The 17,091-nt window shown below is 40.4% G+C and overlaps 1 protein-coding gene and 1 pseudogene across 5 annotated transcripts in view; one reads left to right on the forward strand and one right to left on the reverse strand.

Moving 5' to 3' along the window:
* The window catches only part of LOC119619406 (retinoblastoma-like protein 1), an 87,370-nt gene that overhangs the window by 36,158 nt on the left and 34,121 nt on the right, over positions 1–17,091 (forward strand). For all 5 annotated transcript variants that reach the window (XM_073006753.1, XM_073006760.1, XM_073006767.1 and 2 more), the window contains 4 exons: positions 5,553–5,690; positions 8,437–8,601; positions 10,992–11,124; positions 15,785–16,051. In XM_073006753.1, the coding sequence (XP_072862854.1) occupies positions 5,553–5,690; positions 8,437–8,601; positions 10,992–11,124; positions 15,785–16,051 (703 nt within the window). The remainder of the gene's footprint in view (positions 1–5,552; positions 5,691–8,436; positions 8,602–10,991; positions 11,125–15,784; positions 16,052–17,091) is intronic.
* On the reverse strand, positions 3,023–3,479 carry LOC103246448 (ubiquitin-ribosomal protein eS31 fusion protein-like; annotated as a pseudogene).

Here is a 17,091-nt window from a genome sequence, read left to right on the forward strand (position 1 = left end):
ATTTCTTTCAAGTCTGTCAGCTTTTCTCCACATATTTTGAAGCTCTGCTGTTTGATGCTTACACATTTAGGATTGCTGTCTGCCTTCTTAATGAATTGACTCTCTAATCATTATAAAATGTTACTCCCTGGCCAGGCACAGTGGCTCACGCCTATAATCCCAGCACTTTGGGAGACTGAGGCAGGTGGATCACCTGAGGTCAGTAGTTCGAGACCAGCCTGGCCAACATGGCGAAACACGGTCTCTACTAAACATATAAAAGGCTGAGCATGGTGGCTTACATCTCTAATCCCAGCACTTTAGGAGACCGAGGCAGGTGGATCACCTGAGGTCAGGAGTTCGAGACCAGCCTGACCAACATGGCAAAACCCCGTCTCAACTAAAAATACAAAAATTAGCCAGGGGTGGTGGTGAGTGCCCATAGTCCCAGCTACTCAGGAGTTTGAGATAGGAGAATCGCTTGAACCCAGGAGGTGGAGGCTGCAGTGAGCCAAGATCACACCACTGCACTCCACCCTGTGCAACAGAGTGAGACTCCATCTCAAAAAAACAAATAAATAAAAATACAAAAATTAGCCGGGCATGGTGGCAGGTGCCTGCAATCCCAGCTACTTGGGAGGCTGGAGCAGGAGAATTGCTTGAGCCCGGGAGGCAGAGGTTGCAGTGAGCCAAGATCACACCACTGCACTCCCGCCTGGAAGACAGAGCAAGACTGCATCTCAAAATAAATAAATAAGGCTGGACACGGTGACTCACGCCTGTAATCCCAGCACTTTGGGAGGCCAAGCTGGGTGGATCACAAGGTCAGGAGTTCGAGACCAGCCTGGCCAACATAGTGAAACCCCGTCTCTACTAAAAATATAGCCAGGCATAGTGGCGTGCACCTGTAATCCCAGCTACTCGGGAGGCTGAGACAGGAGAATTGCTTGAACCTGGGAGGCGGAGGTTGTGGTGAGCCAAGATTGCACCACTGCACTCCAGCCTGGGCAACAGAGTGAGACTCCATCTCAAAAAAAAAAATTAAAAATTAAATAAATAAATAAAATGTTCCTCTCTGTCCATGGTAATTTTCTTTGCTCTGAAATCTACCTGATGTTTATGCACAACCACTCCTGCCTTCTTTTCATTAATGTTTGCGTGGCATATTTTTTTTCATCCTTTTTCAAGTGATCTTTGAAGTGAATTTCTTATAGTCAGTATATAGTTGGGTTATTTTTTTTCCTAATCTTTGCTAATCTCTGTCATTTAATTAGTAAATTTAGATGACTTACATTTAGTAATTGTCATGTTAGTGCTTAAGTCTGCCATTTTATTTTTGTTTTCTGTTTGTTCTCTTTTTTTAAATTTTGTTTTCTTTTTCCTCCCTTCCTGTGGGTAACTTGAACATTTTTTAGAGCCTTGTAAAGTTTTTTTTTTTTTTAATAGATGTTTTGTATAGCCATTTAACTAAGTATAGAAACCTTACCTCACTTAAAGTCCCTTTTAAAGATTTTGCATAAGTACCTTTATTTTAGACTCATAATTGATTGATAGTTGTCTACGTACAGAATTCAAGATTGGTGGGAGAGGCCGGGTGCTGTGGCTCACCCCTGTAATCCCAGCACTTTGGGAGGCCAAGGCAGGTGGATCACCTAAGGTCAGGAGTTCTAGACCAGCCTGACCAACATGGTGAAACCCTGTCTCTACTAAAAAATACAAAATTAACCAGGCGTGATGGCACATGCCTGTGATCCCAGCTACTTGGGAGAGGCTGAGGCAGGATCGTTTTAACCCAGGAGACAGAGGTTGCAGTGAGCTGAGATCACGCCATTGCACTCCAGCCTGGGCAACAAGAGCAACACTCCATCTCAGACAAAAAAAGAAAAAAAGATTGGTGGGAGGCTGAGACAAGAGGATTGCTTGAGCCCAGGAGTTTGAGGTTGCAGTATGTACTGTATGTACACTGTGTAGGATGATTGTACTGTGAATAGCTACTGTACTCCAACCTAGGCAACATAACAAGACCCCATCCCTAAAAACAAAAAATTAACTTTAAAAAAGAAAATAATTTTAGACTGACAATCATTTTTATGAGTTAGAAGGCACTGTTGCATTATTTTCTATTATAAATTCCACTGTTACTAATGAGAAGTCCAGTGACATTCGCATTCTCACTTAGTAGTATGTGACCTGTTTTTTTTCCTGGAATCTTTATCTTTTATCACTGATGTTCTTAAATTTGTAAAAATGTATCTGACTGTGTTTTTTTCATTCATGTATTTGTCATTCGCACAGAGTTGCCCGTTTAGTTTAGAAATTTATGCCCTGCAGTTTTGGTCATTTTATTGTGTTATTTCTTAGATGATATATTGCCCACTGATTTATCTTTCTGGAACTTTTATTTTTCAGATGATGGACCTTCTGAATTGACCTTCTTAATTTCTTCTCTTATTTTCCATTTCTTTATCTCTTTTATTCTACTTTTAAAGATATTGCCTTAAGTTTTCATCTCGTCCCAATGAACTTTTAATTTCAACTATATTTTCATTTCTCTTTCATGTTCTCTAAAGTTACTAATTTAGATATATTTGAAGTTTTCTTAACTGCTTCACCTCTGTTTCTCCTGAATTTTTCTCCATTTTTCTCTCTTTCTTTTTTCTTTTTTTTTTTTTCTTTCTTTTTTTTGAGACAGAGTTTCACTCTTGTTGCCCAGGCTGGAGTGCAATGGTAAGATCTTGGCTTACCACAACCTCCGCCTCCTGGATTCCAGCGATTCTCCTGCCTCAGCCTCCCAAGCAGCTGGGATTACAGGGATGCGCCACCACACCTGGCTACTTTTGTATTTTTAGTAGAGATAGGGTTTCTCCATGTTGGTCAGGTGGGTCTCCAACTCCTGACCTCAGGTGATCCACCCACCTCAGCCTCCCAAAGCGCTGGGATTACAGGTGTGAGCCACTGTGTCCAGCCTTTTTTCTCTCTTTTTAAAAAATATTTTTAATTTTTTAAAAATGTTAGTTTATGTTTTTTATTAACTCATACACAGTTACTTGACATCTGGTTTGTTGAAGCAGTAAGTCAGACATTTGCCACAATAATGTCTGTCAAAGTGACTTGCCATAAACACTCCAGCACCACATTCATCAGAAGGGCACTCTCGACGAAAGCAACTAATTTTGCCGTTCTATCTACCTTATAATATTTCAGGATAGGCAGCTTAACCTTCTTTCTTTCTCTTGTGCTTATTCTTCTTGGGAGTGGTGTAAGACTTCTTCCTTTTCTTAGCACCACCACGAAGTCTCAACACAAGATGAAGAGTAGACTCCTTTTGAATGTTGTAATCAGACATCTTCCAGTTGCTTGCCAGCAAAGATCAGTCTTTGCTGATCAGGAGGAATTCCTTCCTTATCCTGGATATTGGCCTTTACATTTTCTGTTGTGTTCAAGGGTTCAACCTCAAGGGTGATGGTCTTCCCTGTAAGGGTTTTCACGAAAATCTGCATTTGCAGATAGCGGATCTTTAATTTTTTTGGCGGAGGAGGGGGACAGAGTCTCGCTCTGTCGCCCTGGCTGGAGTGCAGTAGCGTGATCTCGGCTCGCTGCAAGCTTCGCCTCACGGATTCAAACGATTCTCCTGCCTCAGCCTCTTGAGTAGCTGGGATTATAGGCATATGCCACCACGCCCAGCAAATTTGTGTATTTTTTGGTAGAGATGGGGTTTTACCATGTTGGCCAAGCTGGTCTCGAACTCCTGACCTCAGCTAATCCACCCGCCTCGGCCTTTCAAAGTGCTGGGGTTACAGGCATGAGCCACTGCACCTGGCTTTTTTTTTCTTCTTCTTCTTTTTTCTTTTTTCTTTTTTTTTTTTTCAGTACGATGGTGTCTCGCTATGTTGCTCAGGCTAGTGTCAACTGCTGGGTTCAAGTGATCCTCCTGCCTCAGCTTCCCAAGTAGCTGGGACTACAGGTACATGCTGCTGCACCTTGCTTTTCTGTTTGTTTTGACCTATGTTTTTCAGTTAAGAGGTTTTCCTCAAATGTCGGATAATTCTTGGTTGTCCACTTAAATTTGAATGAGACACAAAAACTTGTGTTCAAAGCTGTGTGAGTGAGGCAGTAAAAGTTTGTTTCAAAGCTCTTTTATTTCAAGAGTGGAAATAAAAAGTCCGTTGACCTCAGATGATCAGATAGTGTTAGAGAATCTCATCTGCTGGTGCCCATAAAACTTTTCTGGAATATCTCAGTTTCTCCAGAGACATATCTGTTAACATCTTGCCTGGCTGCTGGTGTTGTGGATCAGAAGAAGGAAGGGAAATTTGGTCTTATGGTTCAGTCTGCAGAGTCTCTAAAGACTAAAACCTTAGTCTTTTCTGTGCCTGATGTTCTCTACCTCTGAGTCTTCAGTTCAATTTCTCTGGAGAATAATCCTGTAGATTCCTGTGGAGACAGAATAGAGGTCTGTCATCTGATCCCATAGAGTGGGAGTTGTGTGGGGACCTGAGGATCCTAAGACTTTCAGATCACCCACCCAGTGCTTCACCCCTACTTCCCATTCTGCCTGTGTCCTCAGTTGCTATGTCTTTTAGAGCAGATTCATTTGTTTTAAATGTCTCACTGCGGGCCCTTAGGCTTGACCATCATCCCTTCTGCTAAGTAATTTGTCATCCTTCATATATTGTGGTTTACAGTTACAGATGACTCCTAGTTTAACTGATGATGGAGTTTCTGTTTTTTATCCTCTCTTGATTTGGGGTGATATTTGTTTTTTTTGTTTTTGTTTTTTGTTTTTTTCTGAGACTGAGTCTCACTCTGTTACCCAGTCTGGAGTGTGGTGGCGTGATCTCGGCTCACTGCAACCTCTGCCTCCCAGGTTTAAGTGATTCCACTGCCTCAGCCTCTGGAGTAACTGGGATTACAGGCATGCGCCACCACACCCAGCTAATTTTTGTATTTTTAGTAGAGAGGGGGTTTCACCATGATGGCCAAGCTGGTCTTGAACTCCTGACCTCAAGTAATCCACCTGCCTTGGCCTCCCAAAGTGCTGAGATTACAGGGGTGAGCCACCACGCTCAGCCAATCTGGGGTGATATTTGAAAGAAAGAAGGCAACAAACACTGTTTTTAAAACTGAAAACTTATATTAAATGTAATGGTAAAGTAGGGCTTTTATTTTCTCAGTGAAATATTTCTTTTTCTAAACATTTTTGTCTAAACTGTGGCATATTACCTTTCATTTCTGTTTTGATAAATCCTTATGTTGACAAAACAATTAACTGTCATTAAGAAAAGAAACAACCAATTCTCATGCTTTTCTGTTGATGGGAATACTGACATATTATTTGTTCAGATTTCAAAGCAGATTGTTATGTACCCTTTATTTAAATTTATTACCTACCACTGAGCAAGATTAGGTATCACAGGAAAACTACCAGTTTGAGAACTGAAATTTTTATCTCCAGTAATCTAGTATAATATAATTTGCACGTTATTGTTTCTTGTTACCATAGTTTTCTTTGTACAATGGCAAAGACTGAAATTGCTGAAAAATATTAAACTGTGGTCTTTCTCTTCCCCCAGGTTCTTTTAGAGCAAGATATATTTCATCATTCCTTGATGGCTTGTTGTTTGGAAATTGTGCTCTTTGCCTATAGCTCACCTCGTACTTTTCCTTGGATTATTGAAGTTCTCAACTTGCAGCCGTTTTACTTTTATAAGGTGAGATGAAAACAAAGTTATGTTATGAGATGAAAACAGTGTTTCTCACAGAAACATTGTATTTATCTTAGTGCTGAAGAAAAACACTGTTGTGATATCTGGAAAATGTTTCCAGATGTGTTCTGAAAATATATATTCCTGTCTGGGCACGGTGGCTCATGCCTGTAATCCCAGCACTTTGGAAGGCCAAGGTGGGAGGATCACCTGAGGTCAGGAGTTCGAGACCAACCTGGCCAACATGGTGAAACTCCATCTCTACTAAAAATACCAAAAAAAAGTAGCCGGGCATAGTGGCGAGCACCTGTAATCTCAGCTGCTCAGGAGGCTGAGGCAGGAGAATTGCTTGAACCTGGGAGGTGGAGGTTTGCACTCCAGCCTAGACGACAAGAGCAAAATTCTGTCTCAAGAAAAAAAAAAGATAATATGTATTCCTTTTGGGTGAAACCAGGAACACAAGAGACAGTTGAGCATACAGTGGCTCACATCTATAATCCCAGCACTTAGGAAAACTGAGGCTGGAGGATGGCTTGAGTCCAGGAGTTTGAGGTTACAGTGAGCTACCAAACTCAGGATTGTGCCACCACACCACTCCAGCCTGGGCACCTAAGCAAGACCTTGTTTCAAACAAAAAAAAGGAGAGAGAGAAGGTGAGAGTATCAGTAAATTAAGTCAGTCTTATAGCTTCAGTTCCTTTGTTATCACAGACTTGAAAATATGACCTGGAACTAGTACTTAACTTCATATTTTCCCTATTTATGAATGAAAATTATAATCCTGTTAAACAAATGCGTGGTGAAGAACAAAAAACACTTTCTATCAAGAGGAAAAAAGACCTAAAATTGATTTTGGTGATAGTCTAACTAATAAAGCCGTAATAATAGATTATGCTTCTTCCCCAAGTTTGAGCTAATTCAGTGTGAATGAATCTTAAGTATTTTTCTTGCTACAACTATTTTTATTATCTTTTCAAAATGAAACAGAGGTCATAGCTATTGAACTACATCATCACCCTCAATAACATTTAGTCATCACAGTCAATAACGTTTAATGTTACATAGTATGGAAATTTAAGACTAATGCTACTGTTATGCTTCTTGGCATGATTTAGTTAATATTTAGTCATCTAGGCTACTTTTCTACTGGTGATACAAAAATTGGTTTGAAGAGTTAAATTTTTATACCTAAAGTATGCCTGAATTAAAGTTGTAGAAAATGCAGGTCATTGGAAAGCTTATCTCTGTGAATTATTGAGTGTGATTAAAGTATTTTTAGGTTTCTTAGGGAGAAGTGATTCTACTATACACTTACTTTAATGTTAATGTATATATTCAACTTTTGCCATTAGGAAAAAGTTTAGTTTTGTCAACAACCTCATACTAATTTGTTTTTATTTGTAACATCCTTATTTTATTCAAGAAGCTAAATGCCTTTTTTTTTTGTAGAGACTCGGTTTCACTATGTTGCCCAGGCTGGTCTCGAACTCCTGGGCTCAAGCAATCCTCTCACTGTGGCCTCCCAAAGTGTTGGGATTACAGGCATGAGTCACTGTGTCGCCCTCCTTTGTTTTTTTAAACGACATAAATGATGTGTGCTGGTTGAAGAAAATCATAAACATAAATGTGGGCCGGGCGCAATGACTCACGCCTATAATCCCAGCACTTTGGGAGGCCGAGGCGGGCAGATCATGAGATCAGGAGATTGAGACCATCCTGGCTAATATGGCAAAACCCCATCTCTACTAAAAATACAAAAAATTAGCCAAGCATCGTGGCATGTGCCTGTAGTCCCAGCTACCTGGGAGGCTAAGGCAGGAGAATGGCTTGAACCTGGGAGGCGGAGATTGCAGTGAGCCGAGATGGCGCCATTGCACTCCAGCCTGAGCAACAGAGCAAGACTCCGTCTCAAAATAAATAAATAAATAAATAAATGTGAATATTAAAGTCATACATCATAATCTAATTATTACTCCTATTATTAATATTTTGTGTATATAAACTTTATTCTGGATACTTCCCTTATTAAAATAGAATTATAGTATATATAAGCAAAGTCACTTTAAATAGTTCATTCATTCTGTTATTTTGAGTTAGCAGAAAAAATAGTCTGGAAAGGAACAATACATTTAAAATAGAACTAGACTTGGAACCTAACACCTGACTTCTCCCACTGTTGGGCTGTTGACCAGTTTTCACCTATCATTGCCTCAGGTTGTCATTTATAAAATGAAACATGAAAAATAGAAATGTATGTGAACATATTTTAAAGAACTTAAAAGCTCCTTTATAAATTAGAAGATGTTAGTAAGCCACAGAATTATGGTTCAAAGATGATTTTGGTTCTGTGCCACAGAATAAGGCCACAGTGGCCGGGTGCAGTGACTCACACCTGTAATCCCAACACTTTGGGAGGCCTAGGCGGGCAGATCACCTGAGGTCAGGAGTTCTAGACCAGCCTGGCCAACATGGTGAAACCTCAGCTCTACTAAAAACTACAAAAATTTGCCGGGTATGGTGGCAGGTGCCTGTAATCCCAGCTACTCGGGAGTCTGAGGCAGAAGAATCACTTGAACCCGTGAGGCAGAGGTTGCAGTGAGCCAAGATCGCACCACTGCTCTCTAGCCTGGGCAATAGAGGGAAACTCTGTCTCAAAAAGAAGAAGAAGAAAGCCACAGCTAATCCTACGTGCAAGTCCAGACTAGAACTAACTGCTTGAAACCACATTGCCTTCTCACCTTTCTCCTCTGCAGGTTATTGAGGTGGTGATCCGCTCAGAAGAGGGGCTCTCGAGGGACATGGTGAAACACCTGAACAGCATTGAAGAACAGATTTTGGAGAGTTTAGCATGGAGTCATGATTCTGCACTGTGGGAGGCTCTCCAGGTTTCTGCAAACAAAGTTCCTACCTGTGAAGAAGTGAGTCCGGGCAAGGCTGATAATCCTATCATTAAAACAAAAAACAAAAAACACAGCTTTATTGAGAGATAATTCCTATGCCATACAGTTCACCCATTTTAAGTGTACAATTCAGTGGTTTTAGTATATAAATAGATATGTGCAGCCATAACCACAATTTTAGAATATATTCATCACTTCAAAAAGAAATGTACATCCTTTAGCTATCACTTCCCTACCCCTGTATCTTCTCCCTAGCTCTAAGTAACTGTTAATCTACTTTCTGTCTCCGTAAATTTGCCTATTCTAGACATTTCATATAAATGGAATCATAAAAATGTAGTTCCTTTTGACTGGGTGTCTGTCGCTTAGCATAATGTTTTTAAGGTTCATCCATGTTGTAGAATGTATCAATATTTCATTTCCTCTTTTTTTTTAAGGTGGGGTTTCCCTCTGTTGCCCGGGCTGGTGTTCAGTGTTGCAAACGTGGCACACTGACTGCACCCGCAACTTCCCCGGCCCAAACAGCCCTTCTGCCTCTCAAGTAGCTGAGACCACAGGCACATACCACCACACCCACACCCGGCTAATTTTTTTTTCTTTCTGTTTTTCTTTTTTTAAGACGGAGTCTTGCTCTGTCACCCAGGCTGGAGTGCAGTGGCGCAATCTCGGCTCACTGCAACGTCTGCCTCCCGGTTCAAGCAATTCTCTGCCTCAGCCTCCCGAGTAACTGGGACTATAGGCACCCACCACCACGCCCAGCTAATTTCTTTGTATTTTTAGTAGAGAAGGGGTTTCACCGTGTTAGCTAGGATGGTCTTCCAAAGTGCTGGGATTACAGGTATGAGGCACTGCGCCTGGCCTGTCTTCACTTTCTTGATGGTGTCTTTGAAATGCAAATATTTTTAATTTTGATGGTGTCCAATTCAGATATTTTTTTCCTTTGCTTGTGCTTTTTGGTATCATGTCTAGGAAACCGTTAAACTTATTTAAAATTTTTCAAATGTCTGTATGAAGATTGAACACTTTTCATTAGTGGCATTTAGAATTAAAAAATAAAAAACAGAGGCCGGCCACAGTGGCTCATGACTGTAATCCCAGCACTTTGGGAGGCCAAGGTGGGTTGATTGCCTGAGGTCAGGAGTTTGAGACCAGGCTGGCCAACATGGTGAAACCCTGTCTCTACTAAAAATACAAAAAAATTAGCCGGGCGTGGTGGCACACACCTATAATCCCAGCTACTTGGGAGGCTGAGGCAGGAGAATTGCTTGAACCCAGGAGGCGGAGGTTGCAGTGAGCTGAGATGGTGCTGTTGCACTCCAGCCTGGACAACAGAGCAAGACTGTCTCAAAAAAAAATTAAATGAATAAATAAATAAAAATTAAAAATGTATGCCCAGAGTTGTACACAAATTACATTTTTGATAGTAGTATCATGTGAGAATCGAAGTGTTGTTTTTTTTCTCTACTTCTGTTATTCTTTTGTAACTCCTGTCTTTTGATTCTTCTTTGTTTTGTCTCCTTATGTACTTCACTAGTCTTCTTAAATTTTTCCCTAATCCCAAACTACTAGAACTGTCCAAGGCCAGGAGGAATTGAAAAGAAGATGGTTGCTTGAAATCTCTCTTCCATACTTCTTTGGTCTTTTGCAGCAGACAGTAACTCACTGGGCCACTCTTCAGTGTTCATCAGTTTATTTCCATTGAAGAACTTCAAACTCCTTCAAGTTCAAAAAAGCTGTGAACTCGAAGAAGGATTAGTATTGAAGCCGTTGCTCTTATAACTTACTAGTTGTATGACCTTGGGCAAATTTCACATTCAGATCCTCAATTTTCTCATCCCTAAATGGAGAATGATACTGCCTACCTCATAGGTTTAGTTCTTGTGGTTGGTAACTTACCTATATAAATTACAAGGTTAAATGAAATGAACTCTTTCCATAAGTTTGTTAACATTAAGAATTGAGCACTTTATCCAAGTTGTATTTTGTGAAGAAGTGAGAAAGAGAAATAAAATAGTAAAAAATAAAAGTTAAGAAAACACTTTTTTGGCCAGGAACAGTGACTTGCGCCTGTAATCCCAGCACTTTGGGAGGCTGAGGTGGGTGGATCATCTGAAGTCAGGAGTTCGAGATCAGCCTGGCCAACATGGTGAAACCTCGTCTCTACTAAAAATACAAAAATTAGCTGGGCGTGATGGCATGCACCTGTAGTCCTAGCTACTCAGGAGGCTGAGACAGGAGAATTACTTGAACCCGAGAGGTGGAGGTTGCAGTGAGCCGGAATCGTGCCACTGCACTCCAACCTGGGAAACAGAGTGAGACTTTATCTCAAAAAAAGAAAAAGAAAAGATTTTTAATAAGTTTTAATCAGCAAGTTTATATGTAAACCCAAGGGTTTTTGTTTTCTACAGGTTATATTCCCAAATAACTTTGAAACAGGAAATGGAGGAAATGTACAGGGACATCTTCCCATGATGCCAATGTCTCCTCTAATGCACCCAAGAGTCAAGGAAGTTCGAACTGACAGTGGGAGTCTTCGAAGAGGTAGGTTCAACATTGGTAAAGGAATGAAAAAGTAACAAAGGGTATTTGGGGTTTTTTTTCAAAGAAAATTTTAAGTCTTGTGAGTATATTATTAAGAAATCTAATTTTTTCAGTAGGATTCAAAAAGGAGCTTGATGCTTGTGCCAGCACCCCTGTGTAGCTCATTGTACACTACATTATATACTATTATATATATAAAATATACTATAGTGTATACTATATTAATAGAATTTTAAATATAATTTATTTAATAAATGTATGTAATCTTTCCTGAATGCTAATGGAGAACTGTTTAAATAAGCTAATGTCAGGCATGATGGCATCTTTCTGTAGTCCTAGCTACTCAGGAGGCTGAGGCAGGAGGATTGAGGATTGTGTTTGAACCCAGCCTGGGCAAAATAGTGAGACCCCCCTCATGTCCCAAAAAAAAGGAAAAGAAGAAAGGAAAAAAAAAGATAAGTGTATTAGTCTCTTCTCATGCTGCTAATAAAGACATACCCAAAGCTAGGTAATTTATAAAGGAAAGAGGTTTGATTTACTCACAGTTCCACATGACTGGGGAGGCCTCACAATCATGGTGGAAGGCAAAGGAAGAGCAAAGGCACCTCTTACATGGCAGCAGGCAAGAGAGCTTGTGCATGGGAACTCCCCTTGATAAAATCATCAGATCTCGTGAGACTTATTCACTCTCAGGAGAACAGCATGGGAAAGACCCACCCCCATGATTCAGTGACCTCCCACCTGGTCCCTCCCATGACACGGAATTATGGGGACAATCAAGATGAGATTTGGGTGGGGACGCAGCCAAACCATATCACTAAGCTAAATACCTACTTTTCCAAATTTCACAAATTTATATTCTTCCTTTGCCTGTGTATGTCTCTGTAGAAAAACATTTAAAGCAAAAGCAAAATAAAATTTGTATTATCTTTGGACTGCTTAAGTTCATCTAATAAACTAGTTATTTATACTCTTAAAATAGTTCATTTTGAAACTCACCAATAGAAATATTTTAGTTCATTCTTCCTTATTTTCTCTTGTGACGTAGCGAGCTGATGTGTGCATCTTGTGGATTATATAGTTCTTGGATTTTAAAAAATCAGTTAAAATCTCCTGACCACATAGTATCCCTTAACAAATCTTAGATGAACAAGTATTCAGGTTACATAGTATGGTACATCGATTTTTGGACTCTGTGTGATTGTGTATGTGTGTTTGTCTGTCCGTCTGCAGTCTTTGCTTTACATGCAATGCAGGATCATAAAAATGACTGCAGGCCAGGCACAGTGGCTCACACCTGTAATCCCAGCACTTTGTGAGGCCAAGGCGGGCAGATCACCTGAGGTCCAGGAGTTCAAGACCAGCCTAGCCAACATGGTGAAACCCCGTCTCTACCCAAAACACAAAAATTAGCTGGATGTGGTGGTGGGCACCTGTAATCCCAGCTACTCAGGAGGCTGAGGCAGGAGAATCACTTGAACCCAGGAGGTTGCAGTGAGCCAAGATTGCACCACTGGACCCCAACCTGGGGGATGGAGCAAGACTCTGTCTCAAAAAGAAAAAAAAAAAAAAAGCCGGGCGCAGTGGCTCACGCCTGTAATCCCAGCACTTTGGGAGGCTGAGGTGGGTGGATCATGAGGTCAGGAGTTCAAGACCAGACTGGCCAAGATGGAGAAACCCCATCTCTACTAAAAATACAAAAATTAGCTGGGCGTGGTGGCGGGTGCCTGTAATCCCAGCTATTCAGGAGGCTGAGGCAGAGAATCACTTGAACCTGGAAGACGGAGGTTGCAGTGAGCTGAGATCACACCATTGCCCTCTAGCCTGGGTGACAAAGCGAGATTCCATCCCTAAAAAAAAAAAGATTGCATAAGGGCATAAAGTCAGGCATAGTGGCTCACGCCTGTAATCCCAGCACTTTGAGAGGCCGAGGCAGGTGGATCATCTGAGGTCAGGAGTTCGAGACCAGCCTGGCTAACATGGTGAAACCCGTCTCTACTAAAACTACAAAAATTAGCCAGGCATGGTGGTACACACCTGTAATCCCAACTGCTCAGGTGGCTAAGGCAGGAGAATTGCTTGAACCCAGGGGATGGAGTTTGCAGTGAGCAGCGATGGTACCACTGTACTCCAGCCTGGGTACAGAGCAAGACTCTATCTCAAAAAAAAAAAAAAAAAAAAAAAAAACCTGGCGCAGTGGCTTACACCTGTAATCCTAGCACTTTGGGAGGCTGAGGCAGGCGGATTGCCTGAGCTCAGGAGTTCAAGACCAGCCCGGGCAACAGAGTGGAAACCAGTCCCTACTAAAATACAAAAAATTAGCCAAGCATGGCAGTGTGCCCCTGTAGTCCCAGCTACTTGGGAGGCTAAAACAAGAGTGAGGCAAGAGAATTGCTGGAACCCAGGAGTGGAGGTTGCAGTGAGCTGAGACAGTGCCACTGCGCTCCAGCCTGGCGACAGAGTGAGACTCCGTCTCCAAAAAAAACAAAAAAACAAAAAAAAAAGATTGCATTAAGATGTGAATACTCAGTAATTTTAATTATTGGGAATAATTATAATTGTTTTTTGACCTTTACAAATCTTGTCAAAATGTTAAACAAAAAAAGCCTCTTCTTACTGTCAGTTATTAATGTTTAGATAAATGAAAAAATAGTAAAAATATTCAGTATACTATAATTTAAAACTTTCAAAATATTGGGAATTATTTTCTTTTTTAAAAACTTACCAAGAATAGTTTAAACTGTGCTTGCCACCTTCCTCTCATATAATTTGTAACTAAGTGAGCATCTTTTCTGTACCTTGACAGATTGTCATGTTTCTTTCTAAATTTGGATCTGCTTTTCATTTGTATATTCATTACATTCTTATTGAGTATCCACCATAGCTGTTCCAGTACTGTGCTAAGAAAAGATCATTTCAAGGGATTTGCAGCTAACTTTATGGCTTCAGCTCGAGTCTTGCCTTGAAATGTCACCTTTGAATGTACCTAGTCAGATTCAAGGGCTTGCGTGCATTACTTAGATATAAGGCATTCACATGAACTCTTGTAAAGGAGTAACGGAAACTACTATAGAAATTTGCACTTGTTTACTGAAGATGGGAAGTAAAAGCTACTTTCATAAGCCCAAGAATTATGGAAAGATTTTTATTAAACTGTTACTATTTTCCCAATCACCTCACTAATACAGAGAGCTGCTAAATCATCGCTAGGGGTCATTTTAATACCTTTTAAGCATGTTTTGAAAATGGATTACAGGGCCAGGCACGGTGGCTCATGCCTGTAATCCCAGCACTGTGGGAGGCCAAGGTGGGCAGATCACGAGGTCAGGAGATCGAGACCATCCTGGCTAACGGTGAAACCCCATCTCTACTAAAAATACAAAAAATTAGCTGGGCGTGGTGGTGGCCGCCTGTAGTCCCAGCTACTCGGGAGGCTTAGGCAAGAGAATGGTGTAAACCCAGGAGGTGGAGCTTGCAGTGAGCCGAGATCATACCACTGCACTCCAGCTTGGGCAACAGAGCAAGACTCCATCTCAAAAAAAAAGAAAAAGAAAGTAGATTACATGACTAATTAGTGAATGTAAAAATAAATAATGAAGGCTAGGCATGGTGACTCAAGCTTGTAATCCCAACTGAGACAGGTGGATCACCTGAGGTCAGGAGTTCAAGACCAGCCTGGCCAACATGGCGAAACCCTGTCTCTACTAAAAATAGAAAAATTAGCCAGGCATGGTGGCACACGCCTGTAGTCCCAGCTACTTGGGAGGCTGAGGCAGGAGAATTGCTTGAACCCAGGAGGTGGAGGTCACAGTAGGCTGAGATTGCACCACTGCAGTCCAGCCTGGGTGACAGCGAGACTCCATTCTCATAAATAAATAAATACTTTTGCTTTAAAAGCATATTATTGACCTACCTGTAAGGAATCATTGGTTGAGGGAAGAATTGTGGAAAAAGATTTAGAAAAGATGTAGGGTTGTAAGGGGCTAGAAAAAGCCGTGCAGCTGGTAGAGAGGGAATGGAAAGCAGATCCTGTGAAAGGATAGCACAGGAAGAAAGGCAAAATCCATAATCCTTACTTTATTTTTAATCAACACACTACTGCCAACCTTCAGATTAAGGCAAGGTAAGCAGATTTATATCATCTTTACTCATATCTTCTGATGGATTTACTGAAGATGATTCCATATCTACTAAATTAGAAAGCCAGAGCTACTGCCTTAAATTGCTTAGAGTGCAAATATGCACAAAGAGGCAAAACTGTGACCCAAATTCCTGATTTTGCTTTTGCTTCCCTTCTTCTCAGGTGCTCTTTACTAGGTATGATTGGGAGATATTGGACTATTACTAAAATTTAGTGCTCACATCATTCTACCTCTCAACCTCTACTTTATCCTTAATGTTTTGCTCCTTTAATTTAGGCAGAGGTTCAAGAAACCAGGAAGATGAGTGATCGTAATTTTCACGTTTTACCGTAGTGACTTATTTCATGCCTTTTTCTCCCAGTAGACTATATATTCCATGAGGGCAAAGGCCATGTTATTCATATCTAGCTAGTGCCCAGCATAAGTATCTCAACTCACTATCTGTTGAGTGAATGAGTAAACCTAATTTATTATTTTGGAATACATTTCTGTTTTAAATTTATTATTATTTTTTTTAGATATGCAACCATTGTCTCCAATTTCTGTCCATGAACGCTACAGTTCTCCTACCGCAGGGAGTGCTAAGAGAAGACTCTTTGGAGAGGACCCCCCAAAGGAAATGCTTATGGGCAAGATCATAACAGAAGGAACAAAATTGAAAATCGCTCCTTCTTCAAGCATTACTGCTGAAAATATATCAATTTTACCTGGTCAAACTCTTCTAACAATGGCCACAGCCCCATTAACAGGAACAACAGGACATAAAGTTATAATTCCATCACATGGTAACGTTATAGTGCATTTGTTTTATATTTTTTCTGAGATAAAAATTTAAGAAATGTCTTAGTGGATTAGATCACATGGTTTTTCTAACTCATTTTCTCTTGAATCTATACTTTTTTTTTTAATGGATTTGATTTTTTAGAGCAGTTGTAGATTCACAGCAAAATTCAGAGGAAGGTACAGACATTTCTCATATTCCCCTTTCTCCTACCAGAGGCATGTAGAGCCTCCCCATTATCAGTATTCCACACCAGAATGCTACATTTGTTACAGTTGATGAACCTACATTATTGACACATTACCCAAAGCCGGTAGTTTACATTAGGGTTCACTCTTGGTATGGAATAATTTATTGATTTTGAGAATGTATAATGACATGTGGCTGTCACTATAGCTTGCATACAGAGTAGTTTCACTGCCCTATAAATCCTCTGTGCTCCACCTTGTCTTTTGTTTTGAACCTATAGTTTTTTTTTTTATTTTCAAATTTTATAAATTTACTGTCCTCTTTGTTTGTTTAGACTGATTTTACTTTTTCTTTTCTTCTGTTTTTATTTTTTGAGACAGGATCTCACTCTGTCACCCACGTTGGAGTACAGCAGCATGATCTCATCTCACTGCAACCTCTGCTCCCAGGTTCAAGTGATCGTCCCACCTCAGCCTCCTGAGTAGCTGGGTCCACAGGCAAGTGCCACCACTCCCAGCTAATTTTTTTGTATTTGTGGTACACATGGGGTTTTACCATGTTGCCCAGGTCTCGAACTCCTGAGCTACTTTTAAAATGTTCTTATCTGAGCTTACGAATATGTATGCACTGAGCAAAAATTCTGTTTTTTGACTAACATCTCAAGTGCTCAAAATGTTTAAAAAATTGCTTTTTTTTCCAATAAATTTAAACTATAAATGCATCACAGGCACATACAAAATGAGAACAAAATTTGCTTTTTTTCCAATAAATTTAAAGTATGAAAACAAAACCGAATATTCTTGTTTCTAGAAAATAAGAATTTATATGGGGCATGGTAGCTTTCACCTGTAATCC

Source organism: Chlorocebus sabaeus, chromosome 2 (genome assembly GCF_047675955.1).
Source record: "Chlorocebus sabaeus isolate Y175 chromosome 2, mChlSab1.0.hap1, whole genome shotgun sequence".
Classification (NCBI taxonomy): domain Eukaryota; kingdom Metazoa; phylum Chordata; class Mammalia; order Primates; family Cercopithecidae; genus Chlorocebus; species Chlorocebus sabaeus.